Source organism: Hipposideros armiger, unplaced genomic scaffold, assembly GCF_001890085.2.
Source record: "Hipposideros armiger isolate ML-2016 unplaced genomic scaffold, ASM189008v1 scaffold_117, whole genome shotgun sequence".
In the NCBI taxonomy this organism is placed as follows: domain Eukaryota; kingdom Metazoa; phylum Chordata; class Mammalia; order Chiroptera; family Hipposideridae; genus Hipposideros; species Hipposideros armiger.
In genome coordinates, this window is record NW_017731467.1 from 617325 (window position 1) to 636336 (window position 19012).

Below are 19012 nucleotides of genomic sequence, written 5' to 3' on the forward strand. Positions count from 1 at the left end.
ATAAATAGAGTTTACTGGGGTGAGAAGGGGGAGGCAGAGCAGTAGGTTGATGAACATCCCCCCCACCCTAAAACAAAGAGTACACTCGACAATGTTAATTCTAGACAATTGGCACTAACCCAAGTATGGGATAGTTTAAATATTTCTACAGTTGTACAGTTTTATAAGTACTGCTATAGCTAAATATATTCATTCACTCATAGATTCACTGTGATATTGGAGTATTTATGTGTCAGACGCTGTTCTAAGCACTGAGAAGCACGTGGCAAATAAAACAAAGGCCCTGCCCTCCTCCCGGATGGGCTTCTAGTAGGAAGACTAAAGATACAACAGTGGTTCTCAAGTGGGGGTGATCTTGCTGCCCACACCCCAGATATTTGGCAATGTCTGGAAATATTTTTTATTATTCAAGGGGTAGGGTAAGGGGATTCTACTGGCATCTAATGTGTAGAGGCAAGAGATGATGCCAAACATCCTGTAATGCACAAGATAGCCCCTCACAACAAAAAATTATCTATCTAGTCCAAAATGTCAATAGTGCCCAGGTAGAGACACTCTGATTATCCAACAAAAACAAATGTATAATGCTGAGATATAATTCTATGAAAACAAATTAAACAAAGGCTGAAAAAACAACATGAGCACATTTCAATTCTTTTACTGATATCATTCACAGACCATAAAATTCACCATTTTAACAAATTAGTTATTTTTAGTATATTCACAAAGTTGTGCAACCAACATCATTATCCAGTTCCAGAACATCTTTATCACCATTAAAAAACATAAATGTACCCATTAGCAGTCACTTTCTATTTCCATGTCGCCCCAGCCCATCACAATCACTAATCTTTGTCCAGTCTCTATGAATTTGCCTATTCTGGACATTTCATAAAAGATGGCATCATGCAATATATGGTCTTTTGTGAGTAGCTTCTTTCATTTGGCATGTTTTCAAGGTTCATCCAGGTTGTACTGTGTAACAGTACTTAATTTTTTCCTTAAAAAGATTCCACTGAATGGATATACCACATTTTGTTTATCCATTTATTGGTTATGGACATTTGGTTATTATGAATAATGCTGCTAAAATATTCGTGTACAAATGTTTGTGTGATTTCAATTCTACTGGGTATATACCTAGGAGTGAAATTGTTGAGTTACATAGTAACCACGTTTAACTCTTTGAGAAACTGCTAAACCGTTTTCTAAAAACGCTGCACCATTTTACACCCTCAGCACGATTTCACACCCCCAGCAACAATGTAGAAGGGCTCCGATTTCTCCATATCCTAGCCAAGACTTGTGATTGTCTGGCCAATTTTAATTTAAGAGATGAGAATTTTAATTACAATCTACATTCTCCAGAAAAGAACTTTAAGTCTTTCTTAATGAGGTTAAAATTATCAGTTAAAATTTCCCCTTAGAAAAACATAAAGGAGTGAATGCAAAAGCAATTTGAAACATCTCTATCTTGGTCTCTATGTGGGCTTTTACTCCTAATTTAAAAGTGTGGTGTTTCCTTTCAAAGACAAGAAATGTCATTCAAGAGTCTATACAGCAATATATCTTATGAGCGATTTTGTTGGCTTGTTTATCTCTACATTTGGACAGGTCAAGAATTCAGTGGAGGAGGGAGGGGTATAAAAACCTTTTATCCACTTCTCTAACCCCAGGCCCAGAGACAGGGACACTTGTCACTGCCCAGGGTGGCTCTCCAGATTCTAGGGTTCCACTGACAGCATTCCAATAGCCTAAGTCTTGCCTATTCAGAGTGGTCCTTGGCCCAGGAGCTTGTTAGAAATGCAGGCTCAGTCCCTACCCCACATTTACTGAATCAAAAGCTGCATTTTACACGTTTCCCAGCTGATTCACGTGGACATGAAAGTTGGAGAAGCACAGCTCTAACCTAAGTGGAGGACAAGCTAAGAACCTCACACCATCATTCTTACCAAGGCACGCATTGTTTCAAAGTTCTTTAGAAAACATAATCCCCTTAGCTTTTAAAACAATCTCAGGGATGTGTTCCACAAAAACAGGAATCTATGCTGTTTGAAGTTTTGTTACGCTTGGCTTACGAAGCTCAGCTAGGCCCTTCAACAGAGGTGTGTAGCTAACAGGCACAAATAGAGCAGCCTGAAGATATACATAATACTAGTACTTTGATCCCTCTGCTACTTATTGATATTTGGAATTTCTCTGCTTTTATCACCTGGACATTTCCCAAGGTTTCAGTGCTTCAGAGTTTTGCGGCTCCCAATCTCCCCAAGCCCCTACCCTTTCCCTTTCCCTCACTCCCTCCCACCCTTAAGAGGTCAACTCACTAATGTCCAGTAGTCTGAAACAGAAGCTGGGTGGCGGTCTGAAGGGCAGTGGAAGAGCCAGCAGTGGGAGAGGGAGTGGCCTAGGAGGCCAGGGTGCCATGGCTGGGTTTGCTGCCTTGTTGCTATGTCAATGTGGCTGAGGTACTTAACTTCCGTTCCCTCACTTTTAAACCATGTTGAAGGCAATTAAATAACACTATCATCATCAATAATAATAGCAGCTTATCTATTGAACACTATACACTAGTTATATTTTAGCTCATTATAACCACAACAAATGTATGAGAAGGGTAACTGTTATCATCCCCATTTTACAGAGAAAGAAACTGAGGCACAGAGAAGTTTAGAAACTTGTCCCAAGTCCCAGAACTAACAAGCTATGAGCCTGGACTCTAACCTAGGCATTCTGCCTGCAGAGTGGGCCCTTCACCACCGCGCTGAGAACTGCACTGCTTGTTAAATTACTCTGCAAATGGTGAAACGCTGTATAACTTACTGGCTGTGTTGCTCTTTAAAGAACAAAGTTTAAATTGAAAAAAAATGAAAGCATTTGGCCAAAAAGCAAACACGGGCTTCTCACTGGGGCAGATTAGGGTTGCCAGTGCTCTCAAATGGAGAGGAATGTAATCCAAGTGCTGAAGCAAACAGAGCCTTCAACAGAGGTTTCATTTCCTACAAAACCACTCAGCAAGTTGTGCAAACCTTCCCGAAATAAATACTTCAGGACAAGGCTGGGATATTTCTCAAGGCTCTTCACCCGAAGGGGACTTGAGCTGTTGCTATTCAAAAGCCCATGAGTGACAGCCTGGAAAGTTCCTTCTATCTTTCAGAATAATAACAACAAACAAGTCTCCTTCTTGTTTTTTCATTGCCAGCTGAACATATAGTTGGAATACAAACTCACAAGGCTACTTTTAGAAGACTTTGATTTTTAAGGCATAGTCATTCACAGAAAATGTCACTCAAGCCAAACTCTTTCTCATCCCCTTCATTACCAGCCAGCTTCTGACACCAAAAGAGCTGGCGGAGTTCAAGGATGCAACAGGCTGGCATTTCCAGTTCCTTCCATGGCTTCGGCAACCAATTGTCACTCCCCAAATCAAGCAAACCACCACACCCACACCAAAAAATGACTATACACCAAACCTGGCCAGGACTAGCCATATCCAGATTCCCAGAGTAACAGAAGGTTCCAGGAAGATAAACTAGTCTAGCATCCTCATTTCAGGGATGAAGGCACTTGGCACTCGGAGAGGTCAGGAAATGTGTCAAAAATCATAACTTGAATTCACTGCTCTGACTCTAAGAGCAGTTTGTCCTGAATGTACCCACACCTCCCTTCTTTCTTTATAAAAGCCTTTTTTATTTTCCCCAAGAGAGGGGTCACTAGGGTCAGTAAGACTCAGAAATACTTCCGGGCCATAACCAGCTTTCCATAATCCCTTGAGAGCTTCAGTATGTCCCAAACACCAAAAATCGCCTATACTTCAATTAGATTCTTTTTGTAAGACATCTTTCTCCAGGAGGGAAAAAATATTTAATCATATTAAAACAAAGCAGGGAAATTAAGTATTCAGAATGAGGGTTTAATTCAAAGTTCTCCCCGTGGCCCACAAGCTCTCCACAAAAAGGTCCTGACTCCCATCGGACCTCACCTTCTAGCTCTCTCCATTCACGGGGCACATCTAGTGCCCTCCCACCTCCGGGCTTCTGCCTTGCCGTTTCCTCTGCCAGGACAGCAGGTCTAGGAAAGTGCCTGGCTCAGCGCCCCCATTCCACCCGGCTATCTGCTCCAATGCAGGAGTCAGTTCAGAGAGGCCTTCCTTTCCCGCTGGCCCCTGGCCTCTTCGCTTTCTTCAACACACCTGACGTCACATGGAAGAGGCATGTGCTTATTGTCTGCCTGCCCCATTTGACTGGACGTTCCATGTGGCCAGAGACTTTGTCCTGCCTACCACAATTTTCTGACGACATAGAAGGGATAAGATCTGGGGACAGGAGGCAGGAGGCACAGATGGAAGATGGCATAGGCAGAGCTCAGAAACCTCACAGCCTGTAAGCCAAGCGTGAGCTCTGCGCGATTGTCTGGTTTCATGCAAGGCGTCAGAAAGCAGTGTGTGGGCATGAAGAAATCTCCGTGAGGGCAAATCTTTAGTTTTGAATTTGCTTTTTTTAGCATGAAGTATCAATTTTGAGTTTCCTTAAACCAAGGCACATCCATAAACTGGCATGACCATGTTTTTCTCAGGTTGTCATGTAAGTTTCTAAGACAGAACCTGTGTCCTTTATGTTATTATAAGCTTGATTTTGCATCCCGACATTGTATCAGACAATGGTTTTCAAAGTGTGGTGCCCTGACCAGCAGCAACAGCATTAGTGGGGAAACTTGTTAGAAATACAAATTCTTAGGCTCCTGTCCAGACTTAGGGGAGCCCAGCAATATATCTTAACAAGCACCACAGGTGACTCTGATGCATGTTCAATTTTTAAGACCATCGGCATAGTAGGAAGTATGAACTAAAAGTCAAAATTCTTGGATCTGGGTTTCAGCTCTACCATCCCCAAGTATGTGATAACAAAGTCGCTGAAAATTACTCACCTCAGTTTACTCATCTGTCTATATGATCACTGCAGCCTGTGTCAGCTCTAAAAGCCAGCCTACCAATTATTTTATGGCATTTATTTGCTGCAACATCTAAATTCTAATGAGGTCACTGAGCTCAAATGAAGCTTAGGCCACACCAAATATTTCAGTGGGACAATCCTTAATCCTGAAAGGTTTAGATTCCTATATCAGATTAAAATCTGAGGGTAAGGAAGGCAGTACTTACTTACCATCCAATGCCCTCTAGTATTAGACTTACTGTCTAATACCTTCTAGTATAAAAGCCTTGAAAAACTAAATTCTACTCTGCTAGCGGGGATCAACAGTATCCAGCCAGAGAGAAAGCCTGATAGGCAGGGAAGTGTCTAATTTTCAGCTATTTCAAACGTAGCTGCAACAGGGACTCCTATCACCGGTTCTGTGAGGAACTGATGTGGCAGAAAGTCTGAGAAATGGGAACAGTGGTTGCCTTTTCCTGCTAAATGATGTTTCAGATACATATAATCAAAGGTGGCTGGCATTAAAAAAAAAAAGTGTAAAAAAATAGGATTCCTGTCCTTTAAATGTTTATGATGTGCTCATAGAATAAGCAGGGCTACTTCTGGGGACAGAGATCTTCTGGGGACAGCGGGGAGGGGACACAGATGGATGATCACATACCCAGGGCTCAGAAACCCCATGACACTGAAGCAGAGCATCAGCTCTTCAGGGTTGTCTGGGTTCATCAGTTGGGTCTGGAAACAGCACTTGAGCATAGTAGGGCAAATGATTTGTCTGTCATAGTCATGATAGAGCCCCAGGCTCTAGCACCAACAGCCGAGAACAGGTGATTTGTACTAATTCCCGAGCCTTTCTGATGCACACTTTCCTCTGCATAAATTACTCCAGGGTGATTGAGAGCATCAGATGAGAAATACCTAAGGGAAACTGACAAGTCCTTTAAAATGGGTGAAAGAATGAGCTGCGGTATTTTCTGAATGAATGACTCCCATGAAAGGCCCCTAGCCTAGTGTTGGGGCACTCGGTATTAACACCGTTCATAACAATTCCTTTCTTATGAATGGTTAAGATGGAGCTCTAGCCCCGAAAGTCTATTAATAGGGGTGAGATAAGAACATAGGTAACTAAGACCCATCAAATCCCAGATGCTTGAAGAGGCAGTGGCAGGCATGAGCTCCACCACTTTGGAAATTAGAAAAGTCTTCATGAAAGAGACAGCAAACTGGGCTTTGCATGATATGCAAGACTCGGCGGGATGGTGGTGGTGGCGGCGGCATTTTGGAAGCGGTGAATTTCAGGGGCCCTGCTGAGGAAGCAGGAATGTTTCTAGAGGACAGGCATGTGCTAAGTGACCTCATGTGCCTCAACCCTTGAACTGTCTGGTTGCTGTCAGCGTGAGAATCTCCTGTATCAGGTGCCCTCTCTTATGGAGTTAGACTGAGTGGAGGTCACTGCCTGTATGTGCTGAGATCCACACCCATCCGCCCCTGCTCTGCTCTCCATCACAGCAAACAGCTACATTTCCCAGGCTCTCCTGACCTCTGCGTGCGGGAGTAGGTTCAGCCAGTGGAGGGCACGGCCAGAGAACCTGGGGGAGGGGCGAAGCCAGATTGCTTCAACCCTGAACAATGACCCATTGGAGCGTCTAAAATCCTTCATTCTCAATATATTTAACCCAGCTTTAAGAACAGTTTTAAAGTAACATATTCTGGGATCTCACCAACATGTTATCAGTGTAGTTCTTCATTTCCACATCGATTCTCATCAACTTGCGTCACTTCTATGGTGACAAGTCTTGCCTCTAAAGTACAGTTTTTCAACAAGATCTGTTCAGTTTGAACAGCAAACACTATTTCCCTTTAAAAACTTTGTGAATTTTATTACTTTAACATAATTTACTTTAAGCCCAAAATTTAGTTTATCTTTCATTTTAATTGTATTTTGTGCACAAGCATTAATACACATACATGTATTTATATCTGTGTGTGCCAGAAAAAAACTCACCTGGGCTTCCTGGACCTTGGCCTCAGCCCACCTATAAGCGATCATAGGGGAGAACCTGTTGGGAAGCTTGGAGCTAGGAAACCTGGGGTCTCTCACTGTGGAGTGTCTAGAGCAGTGGTCCTCAGTTTGAATGAGTGGTTCTCATTCAAATCACCTGAGTGCCTTAAAAAAACAAACAAATCCGTGCCCACTCTGCACCCCATGCTAATTACATAGGAATCTCTGAGGGTGACACCCAGCAGTTTTAAGAGCTGTCCAGATGATTCTCATGGGAGTTAAGTAGAGTTAAGTGCGGCCCTGAACTTGAACTGCTATGATAAGCTCTTGAAGAAGGGAAGGAAACAATGACCATGGTGTCATTGTTTTTCTTTTCAACTTGGGGTGGTCTCTATTCATACTTTTACCAACACCTACACTGTCTTCTCTTCCCCTGTACCCACCCTAATCCCCCCATCCATTCGTCAAGGCCCACCTAATATCACACCTCAAGCAGGAAGCATTTTATAGTTTAGCACTTAATTAGTCTCTAGTACTTCCATGGTCTTGTCTTCTGAGCTAGATGCTATGCATCTTGTAGGCAAGGACCAACTTTTCTCCTTCTTCTGTATGTGCTTCCAATAGAGTTTGGAACATTTTAGATGCAGGGAGAACCTCTCAACTGGTAGATTAATGAAAACAAACATTTGGGCATATTGGCAAGGTAGGAACAGAGGTTATATCACCTTCAAAAATCTATGTGACCAAAAAGCAGAGTGGCTATGCTATAACGCCCATTATAATATATCCTTCAGTTTATGCCTCTGTCAAGTATCAACAGGTTTCAGGAAAGACAGGGTGACTTTGCCTAGAAGGGGATTTTGCGGGGAAGGAGGCTGCAATGGCACATAAAGTATGTAGTAGTTTTAGGTAAATTAATTTGGCAGCCAAATTGGCTTGATTTCCAAGACTGAACTGCTGGTATCAACTTTCTAATACATCCCTATTGTGAGAAAACAGGAAGAGACAAAATGCAACCAGCCACCAGCCAGAGAAGCCTCTTATCATACTGTAGAATTCAAAGACTACCTCCCTGATTTTATATTTAAGCTCCACAGAGCCATCTAAAAATACTCGCACAAGTTCTTGCTTTCAAAGCCAAAAAGATCAGGTTTCTGAAGTCTGGGCTATGTATGCGGAATGTGTCTAGCTATCTATACATACATGCCTGGGTGGTATTTCTTCAAATACTACGGTCCCAGCAGTGATTTTATTTAGTCTGGTTGTTCCTAAGACAAACACACATAACTTTAATTAAATGAACACCAAATGTAGGGGAAACCATCTTGAAACAATTAGAGTGTTCTATGGTAAGAGGTTTAGGGCCATGGCACCCCCCCACTTCCTCACCTCCACCATGGAAAGAGAACAGATGGGCGGAGGGAAGCCAAGCCTGACTGTATAAACACAGCCTGCAGCTATATAACTCTCTGCCCTGTTCTAGTTTGTTCTCTTCTGACCCAAGACATCACCCTTCTTCTACTCTTTCCTAAATGAATTCCAGTCATTTCACTGCTTTCACTTTTTTTAACCCTTCTTTGATCAGTTTTAGAGGGAGAAAATTTTCAGACAGGGCTTCTTATCTTTCCCTAAAGGAAATATTCCAGGAAGAAACTGAAAAGAGTAAAGAATGACCAAGCCGCTCATCTGGTTATTGACCTTGGGTTGTGAGGCTTCTGGAGAATGTGTGTCCAGATGGCTGCCTTTGTCGCCTCGTTCTTGGAACTTTCTGCGTCATCTGTTATCTAGGTAGCAAAGGCTGAGCATTATGACTTTTTAAAAATTGTACTGGAAGCCGGGACAGGAAAGTGTCAGGTTGTGACTTTCCCCAGGATAGCTCTTTTCCTCCTGAACCCCAAGTTAATTTACCCCTAATTAATTTACTCATGAGATTTTAGCAGCAAAAAGAGAGTGTTTTCTCCATGATTCTGAAGACTCACTCCCACAAACATTGACTGAATGCCTCTTCTGTGCTCAGAGGAGCGGGAAAGACCAACCCAACAACAAAAATCGTATGATCCTTGTCCTCAGCAAGCTTACTATGTTGTCAGGGACTCAAGTCTTTCAGAGAACAAAGATTTTTCTTAAGCTGTTGAGTCTTTTCTGTTGTTACTACTGTTTTTTCAATATAAGAAAATATGTCAAATTCTTAATTAAGATGGTAATCAAGAGAAGGAAAATCACAAAAGGACTCAGAACATCAGAGAGGAGGACATTCTGGACTGGACACAGCACCTGGGCAAACATCTGGATGTTCGTACATGAGGGGAAGGCAGGGAGCAGACAGCCTCACCTCCAATAGGAGGTGAGTTTGAGAGAATGTTCAACTAAGTAAGGGCTGAGCCCGTGGGTGGCCCTTGAAAGCCAAAATCAGGACTCTAGGCTGCAGGCAATAGGGAAACCCTATGTGCTACTGAGCAAAATGACAGAATGGGTCACTACAAAAACTCACAGAAAACAGGAGTCTAGCTTAATTTTGATACGGAGGGTAAATCAAAGGGTAAAGCTGAACCAGCAGGCAGAGAATGAGGCAAGTACTACTGTCAAGTGCCTAACTTTTGAGTGATCTGGCCTTACCCTCTGGAGACAAACGAAGAACACTGCATACACGTCCACAACCAAATGCTGGTCCTGCAAGCCCCACGGGACTGGTAGGACAAGCGCTCCAGCAGAGGGGACATGCTGGGTTGGCCTGTCGTGAATTCAGAACCACTCCTAGGAAGCCACGAGTCCACAGGCTATCAAACCAAATGCACGTGGAAAGAATGAGAACAAGAACAGAAAGGTCTCCACAGCTTGAGAAAAATCTTCAAGTATGAGAAAGGCACATGTACACTCAGGCAGGAACGCACAGATTAGACTAACTCAAATACAGAAGTGCAGACTTGCAAAGGTGAGAAGGCTGAAGCGAAGGGAACAACACTTCTTGGGGCTCATTGCTGTAACAGAGCCCTTGGCCTTGCATTATCACATGACACCAAAAGGAGAGGAGAGATGCTTGCCAACCTCACAGCCCCCCTTCCTCATTTTGCATACCAAGACCACAAGATTTGAATGAAAATATGAAGCCAGATAGATTTAAGTCCACGGTGGCTTTGAAAATTAAATCCTTGACATGATCGGTTAATTGCTTTAATCATGAAAAGGAATATCCCAAGCAGGAAAATTAAATGTTAGCAGGAAGTTACTTATGGAAAACCTTGCACTGAAAAAATAAGTATCTCCTTTCCGCCTTCTTCACATAGTTCTTCTTTTTACGTGTCATCAAAGGCATAAATGGTGGGCTTGTATGTGCCAAGGCAGACATACTAGAACTGTTCCTAGACTTAACTACAGGAAAAGGTGTACCATGCGGGCCTTAGTTTTATCACCTACAAAACGGAGGTGGTGATTTTTGTGTAACTCCTGTGTGCATTTCTATTGTTAGAAGAGAATAAGATGAAGAACTGATTCATGCTACAAAGATGAACCTTGAAACCATTATGCTAAGTGCAAGGAGTCAGAGACAAAGGGCCCCATATTGTATGATTCCATTTATATGAAATATCGAGAGTAGGCAAATTCATAGAGACAGAAAGCAGATTAGTGGTTGCCAGGGAGAGGGGAGGGGAGGTTGGGGAGTATCACTGCTTAATGGGTGCAGGGTTTCATTTGGGATGATGAAAAATTTCTGGAAATAGAAAACGATGATGGTTGCACAACACTGTGAATACACTTAATGCCACTGAAATATACACTCTGCTAGGGTTAAAATGGTAACTTTTATGCTATATATATTTTATCATAATGATAAAAGGGGAGAGACTGGAAAATAACATTCTGGCTGTGTACTCTATTCATAATAAATATCTTATTAACAGAAGGTATATTCATTAAGCTGATCACAACCAGCTAAACTGCTAATCTAAATTTTCTCTTTTCATTTGAGTGGGTAGGGCTTGGACAAAATCATCATAAACTGTTATCTCCCCTTTCTTCGGCATGGCTATAAGAGATTGTTTTGTGCAGACACCTACAAAGCTGGACTGGAAAGAGTAGGAGCCAAGAAAGCTACAGAGTGGTACAAAAGCACCATGTGTTCCACTAAAAATCTCAAGACAAGAGTGTGGCCTCTGCCACTGTCACTCTGATAGCACTGACTCCACCCGTGGCATCATGGGAAAAGGATAATTCACTCATTCAACCAATACTTTTTGAGTATCTACTACAAGGGGAGCAGTGGGCTAGATGATGTAACTATAGCAATGTAAAGTTACAGTCCCTCCTATCCAGGAAATTTCAATCTAGAGTACAAGAGGGATGAGAACTAAAAATTACAAAAGATTGCGAAGGCAACTGACTCAACATAATATTAGCCAACAACCAAAGCCCACCTACCATTGGGAGTCCTGGCTACCAAGTCAGAGTTCGCAGGGTGTTGGCCCTGTGCGCCACACCTGAGAGACAGGCCTCTGCAAAGGTCAAGTCAAACGAAGCCGACAAGGAAAGCACAATCTGCGGGCTTTGGCGGAGGACAAGCCCAGCTCCTAGAGGACCAGACTCTGATCTAAGAGAGAACGCTTCCCTCTGCCCTTTGTGAACCGATTAGCCTGCCTGGCCCCCCGGCAGAGCTCAGCCTCTTAAGCGATCTTGTGGCTCTCCCAACAATAGGGTTGGTGTCTATGTTATAGGATCCAATGGGTGTCAGGAAGTGGGTTTAACGGGCAAAACTGCCTAAAATGTGATGCCCAATCTTCTGAAATTTTGCCTTTTATTCTCTCTATCTCTCCTTCAATCTAGAGTCAGTCTAGTTTCTAGATGATGGTTCTCTCTGGTTGAACCTACCTGGGACACTAAAAGGTATTGATTCCTGAGCCTCTCCACAGACCAAATGATACAGGACAGCTGGGGTGGGCAAGGCAGCCATAGTTTTTTAAAGTACCCCAGGTGATTCTAATGCTGGCAGGATTGAGAACTACTCATCTGGGATAAGAAGGGAAGGGAACCGTCTTCATCAAGTAACTACTACGGGCTGGGTGCTGTGCTAGCTCCTTACATATGGTATCTATAGCTAGGTATCCCTAGCACATCCTCTGAGGCTTGTTCTGGCCATAAGCATATGGCCCCTCAAAGCCGCACTCAACCTTGGAAGGGCAAGACATTAGGGACAGGAATCCCAGTTTTCTTACCCCTTGAGTGGGATAACTCTGAGGCATACTTTAAACCTGGGGTAATTAAAGTAGTTCCATGAGGGACCAGGTAGTTAATATGTTAGGCCATACAGTCTTTGCCTTGACTACTCAAATCCGCATTTGTTGTGCAGAAGCACCCAGGGGCAATGCTAAATGAATGGATTTGGCTGCATTCCAACAAAACTTTATTTACAAAGACCGACAGCAGGACACAGTGGGTCAACCCCTGCTCTCAGTCTAATTCCCAGAGGTTCTCCGTGAAAATGAGTTCCAGTTGGCTATAGCGGTAACATGTCAATAACATGCTATGCAGGCTTCAGTCTCTTACTGTGCACTTCCTAAGAGCACTGGCTACAGCAACTCCTTGCACCAAATCCTTGTCTCATAGCCTGCTTCTGGGGGAACTCAACCAATGGCAGTATTTTGTTTTATACTCACAACTACCCCAGAGGTTGAACACTACCATCTCCATTTCACCGTAAGAAACTGAGATTCAAGGACTACAAAACTCGTGAGAGTCTAACTTAGAAGCCTGTTTGGCTCCAAGGTCAACAATCTCTTTACAACATGACCAGAGTAAGGATAGATACAAACAAATAAACACTCACATACATACACATAAACAATCAAATACATAGTTCTAATTATGTGAGCAAGCGTACCACATAGGGCAAGTCATAAGGCGAAATTTATACTACCCATGTAATTACTGATCTACGTTAAGGGAGGAGTTTTAAAAGAAATACTAATAGAAACAGTTAAGGTTTGAGGGTTATGAAAAGAGAATTACTCTCTTTTATGCTGCTGTTTCTAATCTAGGATAGAATTCATTTCCCACCTTCTCTGGTGAAATCTTTGGTTAAACCTGGGAACAAATACAGCCATTCGAGGTAAAGCCCAATGTGTAATTTGGAACTTGAAGAGAAAGGAACCAGATTAAAACATCCTCTTACATATTTTAAGATGGGGGTAGGGGAATAGAAATTTCTCAAAGTCCCCTTAAAGGCACGGGTGAAGGTCCCCAATGGATCCTAAGGGTTCCAGAGAGCACTTTGAGGACCCAGAGCTGGCACAGTTAGAAAGCAGTCTTTTTGGCTTACGCGGTCTTGCCCTCGCTGTCCTGTTTGGTGGCACTGGCCCCCTTCTTGCCCAGCAGTGAGGCCACCTTCTCTGCGTCTCCATTCTCGACGGCCTGCAGCAGCCGGTCATCATTCTTGTTCCACTCATTGGTCTGTGGAGCAAAGGAAAGATGCAGTCAGTGGACAATGACAGTGGCCACAGCCATGCTGACCGGCAGGACCTCTGTCCTCCCAGCTACCCACCCTCCCCTCCCATTGCTTAAATCACAATCTTCCTCCCAAATGGGGACTTTAAAAATACCTTCCCTTTCACCATGGTGGCACTCAAGAAGGCCGGTTTCCCAAAAGGAAACATCAACAGTTCCATAAAATAGTGGCCGGTTACCAAACTCGGAAACAGTTACTTCTTTTATCCAAAGTTGGGAAGACGAAGCAACGTGTCTTAAAGCCCTCGAGGCCAATTTACACATTAGCTTGTTTCTAGCTAAACTGGACAGCTGGCCTCTCAGAACAGTGGCCTTTGACCTGGTCCACAGCTCACGGGGCCCACAGTGTTACTGACCTCAACAGGCCAACAGCTCAAGGTTACCTGCGAGTTTACATACACACATTCTCTGTTTGTTTTTAATGCCACTATCTCTGGCCTGCTTGCTGGGCCCTGATTTTTAAGCTGTATACTGATTTTAAGTAGTGGTCCAGGCTACCGACGTGACAAAATAGCACCAGCAACAAAACTTCTTCCTGAGCAAGCTAATATACACCAAACAGCTTTGAGCAAAGCCTCTACCATTGCCAACCGCCAGCCCCAACAGAGCAATTATGCAAACCACAGTAACAGGAAAGCTCTCATGTGCACAAAAACTAGCTTTTACTCTTACAAAGGAAAGAGTGGATCTCCTATATAAGAGCAAATTGGCCTCGAGCACAAGACAAAGAAGTTTCAAACGTGAAATGGCAGCAGTGATCTATAGGTTTCGGAGCAGAGAGAATAAAATCAGTGATTGAAGAAGAGTTATTGGGAGGTGTACACGACGGATAGAATTACTGGAGGCAGAAAAGATCCTGGGGCACATATCAAAGCCCCTAGGTCACTTCCAGACTTCTCCTAGCTAAGTTTCTGGCCCTTCCAGCTGTGGATACTACCTCCCTGGGAGAGACGCCGCCTTCCTCCCCAAACTTTCTACAGAGAGGTCTCCAGGGCTCTCTGCTTCCTTGTGGCCTCTAAATATAAGAACCTCCAGGTATTTCACATTAAAGGCTTTACCACTTCAGGGAAGTAGACAGAGGAGGTACTAGAGATTTCAAAAGCTAACAAGAGGGAATTTTACAGGACTACAGTCTTCCACGTCCCCAGAAGTATGCGGCCAATCTCTCTGCATTGATAGAACTGGGAAACCCAATAGGACTCTGCGCTCTCATAGAGCAAGGGTGCATCTACCAGATGTCCAACCCTCCAACCCCACCCTACAGGCAGGACCTTAGAGAAATACACAGGCCATGGAGGACTAAAATAGGTGTACCCAGGGTTCAAGTTAGGAATTTGCTTCTCTGAGAGCCTCAGGACTAGACCACTCCCGCTGCTCAGGATTCTCTCTTCCACCATGGCCATCACTGAGTACAAGAACATCAGAAGAATGAGGTAGGTTTGAGTAAAAATAAGAAGTTTCTCCTGTAGGCTGCATGAATTTGAAGTCCAGAACTCTAGATTGACACATGTTATGAACCTTAAATCACCCCCCCCCCAAAAAAAAACCTCTCTGTGCCTCAGTTTCCCAAGGCATTGGCCTGGATGACCACTGTGATTCCACCAAAGCTGAAAAAACGTAAGCTATAAAATGCCCAAAACCAAACTTTGCCAGGAATTATTATAGAACAGTGCTGTCTCCAATAATGCAAATGTTTTGTATTTGCACTGTCCAAAACTGTAAGCACTAGGCAGTGGCTCTCAGCCAGGGGTGATTTTTGCCTCTCAGGGCACATTTGGCAATCTCCAGACATTTTTTTTTTTTCCCCACAGACATTTTTGATTGTCATGACTAAGGAGTGCTGCTGGCATCTCAAAGGTGGAGGCTGGGGTGATGCTAACCATCTTTCAATGAACAGGACAGCCCTCTCCCCCAGCAAACAATTCTCTGGCCCAAAATATCAAGATTGCATTAGCCACATGTGGCTATTGAGCACTGGAAATGTGGCTAGTGTGACTGAGGAACTGAATTTTTCATTTTAATTTTAGACTTCAGTGCAGCTCTACATGACGGCTCTCTAAATGTTTTTGACAAAGAAAGAATGTGTCTGAGCCCCTGTCATCCACACTCTCCTACAACAATCAATTTACTCAGAAAGAAGACATTCAGTCTTTCTTCAGTTATAAGTTAGGCCTCCTCTTGAAGGGGAACACAATAAATAGACCACCCCAGGCACAAGCATTGTGCCTACTCAACAACAAAATATAGCAAACACCAAGAAACAGACTGCAGCTTACTTCCCCAGATCGCACTTTTACAAGCCAAAACAAAACCAAAAAAGTTTATTGAAGTACATGTAGGACTCATGGTTCCTACAGACATTATCCCAATGCTACATTATGAGTGCTGCCTTTTAAATCCTTCCCTAACTTGAACTGACCAAATTAAAACTGGACTGGGAAGATCAAAAGGATATTAAATCTCAGAGGACATGACTGAAAGTCCTTAAGCAAAAGAAAAGCCACATGAAAGGATTTTGCTTTTCAGTGCCGCTAAGGCACTCCGCTCTCTGGTAGAGAAAAATCTGATTGCAGGGGTTCCCTAAAATTAGTTACATGTGGCTATGTAGGGAATTCAATTTCTATAGGACACAACAAGAAAGATCCCCCTTCCCCTACTCTTTAGAGAATAAGGTCAATGGCACATACCTTGAGGCCTAGAATTCTTCTCTTTTATCTAGAGTCTCTCCTCAACGCAGGCCAGAAGTTACTTCTCTCTTACAGCAGATGAGGCAAAGAGAACATGGCTACCCACACACAAAGATTTAATAAATAACTCGCATCACCATTCAACCTGGATGTGCTACAGATGGAGGACAAGTGAGCAGCAAGAAGGAAAAAGACGGTACTTCACAAATTGGCCTTAGAATCTGAGTCAAGAGAACAGTTCAGAACAAACTGGGAAGACGGGGCAAGTAGAATTTGAGGGAGAGAGCAGATCATCAGTTGGGAAAGGAAGAGAAAGGTAAGTTTTACTCTTTAAATTCTCCCATTAAAACTCTCACAAGTGGGCCGGCCGAGTGGCGCATTGGTTAAGAACTGGCTTGGGATGCCAGAGGGCCCCGGTTCGGATCCCATATATGAGGGCCAGTGACACTGCCCTCTACAGCTAAGAAGCTGAACAACAGTTCAACCTGGAGCTGGGCTGCCGTGAATCTCCGGCAACGGCATAGGCTGCAGCCCCTGTGGCAGTGGGTTGCCATGGGCTACCGTGTGTAGCCAGCAGCCAGCGTGAGCGGCAAGCAGCCGCAGTGAGCGGCCGTCCAGAAGCCAGCGACTGATCTGCCTCGCCCGGGAAGAGCGCAATGATGGTGCCAACTTGGGCCGGTGAAGCGATGTCCTCTACGGCTGGACTGAGGAACAAAACGACAGCAACTTGTCTGTTCCCCTTTCCCCAATTCCCCAATAGAAATCTTAAAAAAAAACAAAAAACTCTGACAAGTAAACTAAAAGTAGAGGGAAGAAGGATTCCAATTATACCTCTAAGTCAGAAGGTCAGATTGTGAACAGTGAGTCTTTCAAGGTGAAATGACATTGCCCAGACCAGTGTAGCAGGGAGCCGGTGTTAAAGAAACAGAGTTCTCTAGTCCTGGGCCAGGCCGATGGCTATATTTGTAATTAGTTCTGCTTATACACAACTGACAGTATCATGTTTGTTCCAGAAGCTATCACTTTCCTCTCCTAAACTGGTCCATGGAGATGTTCCCTATATTTTTTCCTATAAAACCATTCTATCCAGGGCTACATTCTATACCAAAAATTCCCTGGCCAATCACAAGATGAGACAAAACAGATGTTTAATAAACACATTTAGTGACATTGCTCTTGAGAATTCAGAAGCAAATTCCTCTCCCCCCACCTCTATCCCTCTGCTGAGTGGTACTGAATTGAAAGCAAGCATCAAAAGAAATCTTAAAAAGTTATCTTGGCCAGTCTACTGTCCAAAGGTAGCACTGGTCAGATAAATAGGTTGTGATATTGTAATATAATCAGAAATACATGTTTTGTTCTTTGTGCCCAGTTCCTAGCACAGAGCTCCTAAAACCCATGGAATTTCCTAAGTGATAGTGGTAAGAGGAGCATCTTTGTTTTACTTATAATAAGCCTCTTTCAGCCTTACCTGAGTCTAGGTTAATGAGGTGACTGGTAGCTGAAAGCCCCTAGATAGCTTCAGGATGGGAGCTCGTTTTCAGAGGAACCAACTATGTGATTACAACTCTCAGGCCCCCACCCCCACCTTCAGGGAGGGGAGAGGAGCTGGAGATTGAGTCAATCACCAATGGCCGATGATTGAACCAATCGTGCCTCCATAATGAAACCTTTATGAAAACCACTAAGCCATGCCTAAACCTTGGGGTTCAGAGCTGCTATGTTGGTGAACACATTGAGATGCTGGGAAGGTGATGCAGGAGAGGGCATGGAAACACACACACACACACACACACANAAACCACTAAGCCATGCCTAAACCTTGGGGTTCAGAGCTGCTATGTTGGTGAACACATTGAGATGCTGGGAAGGTGATGCAGGAGAGGGCATGGACACACACACACACACACACACACACACACACACACACACACACACACACACACACACACCATACCTGGCCCTATGCGTTTCTTCCAGTTGGCTGTTTTCGAGTTGTACCCTTTATAATAAACCGGTAATAAGAAGTAAAGTGCCTTTCTGAGTTGTATGAGCTTTTCTAGCAAATTCTTGAACCTGAGGAGTGGGTTGTGGGAACCACCCGACTTTATAGCTGATTGGTCAGAGGTAGGGTTGGCTCAGGACTTGCAATTGGTGTTTGCAGCGGGAGCGATCTTATAGGACTGAGCCTGTAACTGTGGGGTCTGATGGTAACTCCGGGTCATCAGTGTCAGAACTGAACTGAATCACTCAATACCCTGTTGGTGTCAGGAGAGTTGGAGAATTGATTGTTGATATGAAGAAAAACCCCACCCATTTGGTGTCAGAAGTGTTTTGTGTAAGAAGCAGGTCATATGATAGGTGCAATTTGAAATTTTATCCTGACATCCCAAAGTAATTCACTCATACTTCTGGAGACCACATCACATGAACAACGTGCCCCTTCCCAGTTCCTATGGAAATCCTCCCTTCTAACTGGCACTCCCTCCACAGGGCAGACTTAGTTCCGCCTCCACACTGGGCTCCAGGGCCCCTTAGAACAATTGTTGTCAATCTATTAGTGGGTTAATCCAACATTTATACAAAAAATGAAATAGAAAGAAAGAACACCAGCTACATCATATTTAATAAGGTTAAATGTTTTTTAATGTGTGTGCTACGTGATGATATTATATATATATATATATATATATATATATATATATAGTGCCAAAAAATGTATACACATTTTAAGAAAGGAAAACTGTATTTAAATTGTAATACTCAATATATACAGATAACAAAAGATGAATACAAGTCACGTTTGACTTCTGCAATTACAAGAGGTGCTCAAAGTGGTTAACGGCAGCGTCCAGCCACTTCTAATGACGGCGAGCTACTGCTTGAGCACCGTTGACCAA

At 43.5% G+C, this 19012-nt stretch overlaps 1 protein-coding gene across 9 annotated transcripts in view; it reads right to left on the minus strand.

Moving 5' to 3' along the window:
- RAI14 (retinoic acid induced 14) overlaps positions 1-19012 on the minus strand; it is a 135529-nt gene that overhangs the window by 38936 nt on the left and 77581 nt on the right. For 5 of the 9 annotated variants that reach the window (XM_019647863.1, XM_019647866.1, XM_019647862.1 and 2 more), the window contains exon 3: positions 13241-13371. In XM_019647863.1, the coding sequence (XP_019503408.1) occupies positions 13241-13371 (131 nt within the window). Of the gene's footprint in view, positions 1-13240; positions 13372-13520; positions 13699-19012 lie in introns of those variants that run through there. The other 4 variants (XM_019647858.1, XM_019647865.1, XM_019647864.1 and 1 more) reach the window with 1 other exon arrangement.